This window comes from Rattus norvegicus, chromosome 17 (genome assembly GCF_021556685.1).
Source record: "Rattus norvegicus strain SHRSP/BbbUtx chromosome 17, alternate assembly SHRSP_T2T, whole genome shotgun sequence".
Classification (NCBI taxonomy): domain Eukaryota; kingdom Metazoa; phylum Chordata; class Mammalia; order Rodentia; family Muridae; genus Rattus; species Rattus norvegicus.
Window position 1 is genome coordinate 6,290,511 of NC_141550.1, and position 8,080 is coordinate 6,298,590.

Sequence of the window (8,080 nt, forward strand, 5' to 3'; positions counted from 1 at the left end):
GGGGACGCGACAAGAAACAAGTCAGCTGCACCCCCAGCTACTGAGGCCGGCCGGAAGTCTCCCGCGGCAACTTCCGGTCCTCAGACCCGGAAGTGGGTCCAAGTGCTTGGCCCACAGGGCGAGGGTAGCATGGAGGCGCCGATGCCACTGCCGCCGCGCGAGTCCGCTAGGTTCGTGGCCGAGAATAGTCGCGACGTGGGCGTGGACCGCGAGGGCGTGCGCAGGGTGGCCGAGCTGCTGCTGCCCGCGGCTGTGGCGTGGCGCCTGGAGCAATGGAAGGCCCTGCACGAGCTCAACCCGCGCGGGTCCGACGAGGCCGCGCTCGACTGGGTGTTTATGGTGGACTCCCTCAACTTCTCCTTCTGGGCCGAGCGGGAGGAACGCAAGTGTGAGGTGCGCTACGGCGGGATGGCGTACACCGGCTACTGGGCCCTGTGCGCCGCCGTCAACCGCGCGCTCGACCAAGGTGGGTGCCGCCCGGCATGCTGCGGGAGGTGACCTCTGCCCAAAGCCCGACTGAAGCAATGGATGGCCGTCAGCCGAGGAGGCAAAGCCAATTTTCCTTTAAAAAATAAAATAAGTTATTTTAACTTGGGCATAGTGCTCCTGCCTACAAGCCCAGTCCTCCAGGCTGAGGCAGGAGGATCGCTCTTGGGCCAGCCCGAGAGCTATGTAGTTTAAGGCCAGTCCCATAGAGAGCGGGACCCTGTCACAGAAGAGCAAATGAAAGAAATGAACACTTGTCTGAAGAAGAAAAGGACAGACTGTGGAATGTTTTAAAAGGTACACGCCACGCCATTGTGTGTAGTGATTGAGTAAGTACACAGAGCGGAGTTTCGTGTGTTGTGTGTGTACCTTAGAGATGCGTGTCTGGGGGCACATTCGGTTGTTTATTCTGTTTGTGTGGGTGTTACGCCTGCATGCACGCCCGTGCTCCATTTGCATGCGGTGTCCACGGAGGCCAAAGAGGGTGTCGATCCCCTAGGGCTGCAGTTCCAGAGGGCTGTGGAATGAACTACCGTGTGAGTGCTGGGGAATGAACCCTAGCCCTCTGAAAGAAAGATCAGTGCAGGTACCTACCTGCTGGGCTACCTCTCCAGCCCTGATTTTTTTTTTAAAAGACAGTCTCATTAAATAGTCCTGTCCTATGTGGAATTCAGACTACACTGGCCTCGAACTCAACAGGGATCCCAGCCAACTTCCTCTGCATCGTGAGTGCCCCAGATTAGGCCAGCGCCACTACACTCCAACTTCTTCAATGTGAATTTGATTTCGTATTATTTGCACCTTGTAAAAAATAAAAATAAAAATCTGTGAATTTTCTCTTTTAAAGGGATACCGGTGACTAGCGCCTCCTATTACGCCACAGTGACCCTCGATCAGGTGCGGAATATATTTCGTTCAGACACAGCTGTGCCCATGCCTTTACTAGAAGAGAGACATCGAATTCTCAATGAAACTGGGAAGATTCTGCTGGAGAAGTTTGGAGGCTCTTTTCTTAATTGTGTCCAAAAAAGTGGAAAAAGTGCCCAGAAGTTAATGCACCTCATTGTGGAGAACTTTCCTTCTTACAGAGACGAGGCGTGGTTTGAGGTGAGCTGGTTACTGAGGGGTTTCAGCAGTTGTGATAATTCGGAGTTAGTGCTTTTCCTTCCGAAGCCAGTTTTAAGGCAACTTAAAATCCGAAGTTTGTTTACTGTGGACAAGGAGCAATAACAAAATTCGTTTAAAGTCTGTTCCTTTTTATGTTTATGTCAGGGGTTTCCTTTATTTTTGTCTTTTATTCCTTTAAACTGTTTCAGCCCTCCGTACGAGGCTGTCACTGCAAGGTGAGGAAGCACAAAAAGTTCACAGAGTTGGGTGGAAATCGGAATGCAGAATGTACGCCGGTTTTTCTCTAGGAAAAAATGTATTTCTTGAAAAGCTCGGTATGGGTTTTCTTTCTTCCTTCCTTCCTTTCTTTCTTTCTTTCTTTCTTTCTTTCTTTTTTTTCTTTTTTCTTTTCGGAGCTGGGGACCGAACCCAGGGCCTGTACCACTGAGCTAAATCCCCAACCCCATGGGTTTTCTTTCTTACACACTGTTCTTTTGGTTGTGAGCCTAGCCTTTAACGGCTGAGCCATCTCTCCAGCCCCACACTGTTCTTTTATAGTAATTTGTTCTGTGGTACAAAAAAAATTAAACAATGGGCGTTTGTCTGATGTTCCTAGTATAGCCCTAGGTTTCATTTTTGTAAAATTCCTTGGGGATCCTCGTCGCCGAATCTTTTTTGGTTTTGATCTATTTATTCTGTGTGGGCTGGGGGCTCTCCGCTTCCTGCACTGTGCCTTTTGGCTATGCCTGTGAGGGTGCCACTCCTTCCCAACTCTGCCTTTTCTGAGTTGCTGCTGGTCCTGGTATTTTATCACAGCGCGCTCGCGCACGCACGCACGCACGCACGCACGCGTGCACGCACACACACACACCCCAACACTCCCCACCCTGCCCCCAGATTTGTTTCCTTTTTGGATATGTTTATTTTGTGTATGAATGTTTGATTGTGTATATGTGCCATGTGCAGACCTAGAACCCACAGAGTTCAGAAGAGGGTATTGAGTCCCCAGGGACAGGAGTTAGGAAGATTGTAAATCACCACGTGGGTGCTGGGATCCAGCCTCCTCCCACCCCAAATTCCTTAATAGTGGCTCCCCCCCCCCAATAGTGGCTTTTTTAAAAACTATTTTTATTTTATATGCATTGGTGTTTAACCTGCATGTGTGTCTGAGTAAGGGCATCAGATCACCTGGAACTTGAGTCACACACACACTTGTGAGCTTCTGTGTGGGTGCTGAGAATCGAACCTGGGTCCTCTGAAAGAGCAGCCAGTGCTCTTAACCACTGAGCTCATCTCCCCAGCCCCCATATAGTGGCTTCAGAAAAGGTAATTTCATACAAGTAGGTCTGGATCGATGGTACTGGGTAAACCTTAAGGCTAAGTAATCGGTTGCTTCCCATTATGATGGAGTGGTTTTACATGCTATCGTTTTCTAGGTATTTACATTTTATTTGAGATTTTTACATTTTTACTTATATGTGTGCACAGGAGTGTGCATGTGTATTTCATGCATATGTAGGCCTACATGTATACTGTCAGGCGTGCCAGGACACCCATGTCAGAGGACAGCTTTTAGGAGTCCATTCTGTGTCTTCTCTGTGGTGCTCATGGACTGAATTCAGTTTATTGGGCTTCATCCTCATCAGTCTTTTAGATGTTTTCTTTGTTTTTGTGATCTTGAAGTCAAATCAGGGCTTCTAGGACGCCAACAAGTCCTCTTCCACTGAGCAACACTTCCCGCCCACTTGAAGAGTTTCTGTATGGGGTTTTCCCTAAAATCAATTTCCGAGGGTGCATGGAGCTGCACACAGCTACTCTCAGCACTTGGGAGACAACAGGAGGATGGAGTTCAGGCTAGCCAGGTTACACTGAGTGATCTTGTCACACACACCGGTTACTTCTGATGTTCGCTACTGAAGATGTTCTTTCAGGTGATAGTGTTGTTTTGAGAGCCAATTCTTGATTATTTTAGAACATGAATTAAGGTTATAACCATTGGCACTGTCTTAGGGTTTTATTGTTGTTAAGAGATACCATGACCACTGAAACTCTATTATAAAGATAAACATTACTGGCTTACAGTTCAAAGGTTCAGTCCATTATCATCATGGTGGGAAGCATGGCATCATGCAGACAGACACGGTGCCAGAGAAGGAGCCAAGAGTTCTACATCTTGATCCTCAGGCAGCAGAAGGAGATTGTGTAGCTTGAGCTTCAGAGACTTCAAAGCCCTCCCCTACAGTGACACACTTCCTCTAGTAAGGCCACACCTCCTAATAGTGCCACTCCCTATGGGCCAAGCTTTCAAACACTTGAGTCTACAGTGACCATTCCTATTCAAACCACCAGAGCAGTTAAGTCTAAGTTAAGTTAAGAGTGTTGGCTCAGAGTATGCACTACTGTCCCAGAGGACCCGAGCCTGATTCCCAGCACCTGTGTTGGGCAGCTCACCACCACCTGTGGCTTCAACTCCGGCTCTCTGACACCTCTGGCTTCTGCAGGCATCCATCCACACATGTGGCATTTACTCACAGACACACGTGTATGAAAATGATTAAAAATCTTCAAAAAAAGAAAATACTAGGGTCTAAGGACAGAGCTCAGTGCTGGTCCTGTGCTCAGGAACCCAGAGATTGATCCCTGGGACTGAGGATTGGGAGGAGGACAGGAGGAAAAAGAAAGTGAATGCTGATTAGCAGTGATACCAGGAGGGAATAGGTTATGTACCTTGGGGAAAAAAACAAAAAGAATGTATAGTGATAATGTTAATTAGATACTTGTAAAAAGTTTTTTTGTTGCAGGGCTTGGTGGCACATGACTTTAATCCCAGCATTCTAGAGGCAGAGGCAGGCAGATCTCTTGAGTTAGAGGCCAACTTGGTCCCCAGAGTGAGTTCTAGGACAGCCAGAGCTATACAGAGAAGCCATGTCTCAAAAACCAAAAGAGGAAGAAACAAAAAAGTGTTCCAGCAAGTGCCCGGCTTTGGTGTTCGGTGTTGAGCCTACGTCTCCATCCAGTACCCTCTTAAGTAGTATGCAGTAAGATTCCGGGAACCACAGTAACGTCTTCTCCAACCGCCAGGGGAAAAGGATCTCCTTTTATAAACGAGCGCAGATCCTCGTGGCGGACACGTGGAGTGTTCTGGAGGGCAAGGGAGATGGCTCCTTCGAGGACATCTCCAGCATCACCATGTTTGCTGACTACAGGCTGCCTCAGATTCTCGCACACCTTGGTGCCCTGAAGTACTCTGACGAGTTACTGAAGAAGCTTCTAGAAGGTTCGCAGTCCAGCATCGTGTTTGCTACTCCGTGGTCTGTGGCTGGGTTGTTTAGTCTGAGCTACGAGCAGCAGAGGAAAAGCATTGAGAGAATGCAGGCATGGTGTGGGGTGGCTTCCAGCACTGAGGAGACAGAAGCAGGAGGGTGGTGAGTTCCAGAGCAGCGTGGGCTGCACAGGGAGATCCCTGTTCAGTTTAGGGCTGGGGGGATTTATTTGAGGAACTGGTTAGTTTATTTGAGGAACTAGTTAGCAAATGCAGAGTGAGTGTTGGGACAAGCAGAGCAGACAGAGCCTCCATTGGCTGAATTTAACTTGTAATTTTATGTGAACAGATAGGTTTCTAAATAATTATTTTCTTTCCTCCTTAATTCATGCAGGAGAAATGCTCTTAAATGGAGATAAACAAGAAGTGGAAATTAGAGGTTGCTCGATTTGGTGTGTCGAGCTGATCCGGGACTGTCTTGTGGAGCTGCTTGAAAAAAGGGGTGAAAGCCCTCCTGTTGAGGTCAATGCGATTCTTCTGGACTATCATCTGTGGGACTATGCCCGCGAGCACAGGGACGGCATGAAGGGGGTCCCGTTCCATCGCACGCGCTGCATATACTACTGACCCTGAGTGGAGTGGGTCCACTTGAAACACTTGACTTTTACATCATAATTCACACGTCTGATTCACTATAAAGGTAGAAATTACGCTGGGCGCCGGTGGTGCACACCTTTAGTCCCAGCACTCGGGGCACGGAAGCAGGTCGACCTGTGAGTTCAAGGAGAGCCTGGTCTACAGAGTGCGGACAGCCAGGGCTACACAGAGGAAACAAGGAAAAGGACAGGTGGAAGATAGAAATCGCAGGAATAGGCCATTCACTGTCCAGTCGCCATTCTTTTCTTTTGTCATAGATTATGTTCCCATAATCATGTTGCATAGCCTTCAGAGTTAACGTCCACGTCTTCAGTTGGTAGCATTTCTCAACTGTTAATCATTTAATCATTTTCTTCCTTTTTCTCCTTTTGCTTTAATGGTCCCAGGGATTAAGCCTATGACCTTGTATATGCTGAGTAAGTGCTCTACCACTGAGTCGCATTCCTAGCTTAGTTATTTTCTGTCTAGTTTAATATTGGGCTGGAGAGATGGTTCAGCGGTTAAGAGCACTGACTGCTCTTCCAGAGGTCCTGAGTTCAATTCCCAGCAAACACATGGCACCTCACAACTGTAACTCCAAGATTTGACACCCTCACACAGACATAATACAGGCAAAACACCAATGCACATGAAATAAAAATAAATTTTTAAAAATAATTTAATATTAAGTAGAGATAGTCTTTGATGCATGAACTATTGCTATTATAGCTTTTTTTTTTTTTTTTTTTTTTTTTTTGGTTCTTTTTTTTTTTCGGAGCTGGGGACCGAACCCAGGGCCTTGCGCTTCCTAGGCAAGCGCTCTACCACTGAGCTAAATCCCCAACCCCAAACTATTGCTATTATAAAAGTCGGTTGTGAACGCTTGGTACGGTGTCACATACCACCATACGTATGGTGGGGATGGAATCCCAGCACTCAGAGGATGGAGGCTGGAGGATCGTGAGTTTTAGGCCATCCTGGACCACTCATAAGGCAAAAATAGATGCTTCTCCACTCGGGGCATTTGCTTCTCTTGTAGAGGGCACAAGTTTGGTTCCCGGCACACATGTTGGGCACTAACAGCTCCTGGTAACTCTAGCTCCCAGAGAGCTGGTACTCTGCAGGACTCCATTGTCAAACGCACACATAAAATGAAAGTCTTAAAAGTAGGGCTAAGGATGCAGTGCAGTTGGTGAAGTGCCTGCCTGCCAGGCCGAAGGCCCTGGGCTCAGTAGACAGCACTGTGTGAAACCAAGTGTGTGCTGTCACCTTCCAGGAATCCCAGCACTGAGGTAAACTCAGGGAGGTCAGAAACTGAGCGAACGGGCCAACCCGGAATACTTAAGACCTTGTGTTTTTAATACAGATTTAATTCATTGAGAATTTTCTACACTGTACTTTGATCGTATTCACTCCCTAACTCCTGCCAGATTCACCCTCATCTCACCAACTCCAAGACCCGATCTTAGAAAAATAAAGATCAATCTTTGCATTTTATTTTGGGCTTTTTGTTGGTAATAGTGAGTTTTGAACATAATGGCTCTTCAGTTTTGAATATCTAAGTGTTTGTTTTTAGACTTTATTGGAATTCAGTTCAGATCTTTGAAACTGCTTAAACCCGGAATGGAATATATTATTCACATGGAATTTGCTACAGGGCACTACACACACCTCTAGTCCCGACACTCAGGAGGCAGGATCTCTGTTTAAGGCCAGCCTGGTCCACAGAGTGAGTTCCAGGATAGCTAGGGCTACACAGAGAAAGCCTGTCTGGAAAAACAAAAGACTTTGCCAAGTGCGGTTTAAGAGGGTTTACAGCGGGATGATTGACTGTCACAGAGGTAGGCTAAGTGCACAGGTGAGCACCTGCTAACGGTCCCGCCCCCACTCCGCCCTTCCCCTACAGTTGGCTGAACCCACGGTGCCGGCAGACTCCACCCACCCTTGGAAACTTCCTGTAACTGCGTAAACCTGGGTTAGGTGCTCTGTGTCTAAGCACCTTGCTGCCATCTGCTGGAAATTTGTGACAGCAGGGACCGCATGTGAAAGGGTCTCCTTTCATTCTTTTTTTTTTTTTTTTTTTTTTCTCGGAGCTGGGGACCGAACCCAGGGCCTTGTGCTTGCTAGGCAAGCGCAAATCCCCAACCCCTAAGGGTCTCCTTTCAAGTAGCTGTGCCTGTGATCCTATGCCCATCCAGAGGTTTGGTGGTAACAGTATCAGCGAGGCACTGTCATCCAGTGTCCTTGCCTGTGATTGGCTTGTTAGTGGGAGGAAACCCCTCCCTTCCTTTGAGGGATTTTCTGTCAAAGCTTGACAACTGAAACAGTGGTACCCTTTGTTTTATTCCTTTCAATCTTGGGAATAGAACCCAGGAGGTCTGACACACCAGGCCAGCATTGACCGCAGGGCCACACCCTCGCGCTGCTGTAGCCAACTCCAGGACCCAGAGCTCTGCTGGGCTTCGATCCCCGTTCTGTGAAGTTCCTGCTTGAGATAAAGAACACGTTACATTTTCAATTCCTTTCCTGTCAAGTGTTGAGTCTCTTCTTACCATCATGTGGGGCCCAAGACTAGGCATCTTCACCTAC

The 8,080-nt window shown here is 47.7% G+C and overlaps 1 protein-coding gene across 2 annotated transcripts; it reads left to right on the forward strand.

Moving 5' to 3' along the window:
• The first annotated feature begins 94 nt into the window (after positions 1 to 94).
• Positions 95 to 6,988, forward strand: Qng1 (Q-nucleotide N-glycosylase 1). Of its 2 annotated transcripts, none has more exons than XM_087590925.1 (4): positions 95 to 815; positions 1,334 to 1,593; positions 4,675 to 4,870; positions 5,250 to 6,174. In XM_087590925.1, exons 2-4 carry the CDS (start codon positions 1,420 to 1,422, stop codon positions 5,480 to 5,482), a joined length of 603 nt encoding a protein of 200 aa, XP_087447051.1. In that variant the 5' UTR covers positions 95 to 815; positions 1,334 to 1,419; the 3' UTR covers positions 5,483 to 6,174.
• The last annotated feature ends 1,092 nt before the right edge of the window (positions 6,989 to 8,080 follow it).

Coding starts and splice junctions, on each gene's coding strand:
- Qng1 (XM_087590925.1), top strand. CDS start 1,420: ATGCCTTTACTAGAAGAGAGACATCGAATTCTCAATGAAACTGGGAAG. Junction 1,594..4,674: donor GAGACGAGGCGTGGTTTGAG/GTGAGCTGGTTA, acceptor TCCAACCGCCAG/GGGAAAAGGATCTCCTTTTA. Junction 4,871..5,249: donor ACTGAAGAAGCTTCTAGAAG/GTTCGCAGTCCA, acceptor TAATTCATGCAG/GAGAAATGCTCTTAAATGGA.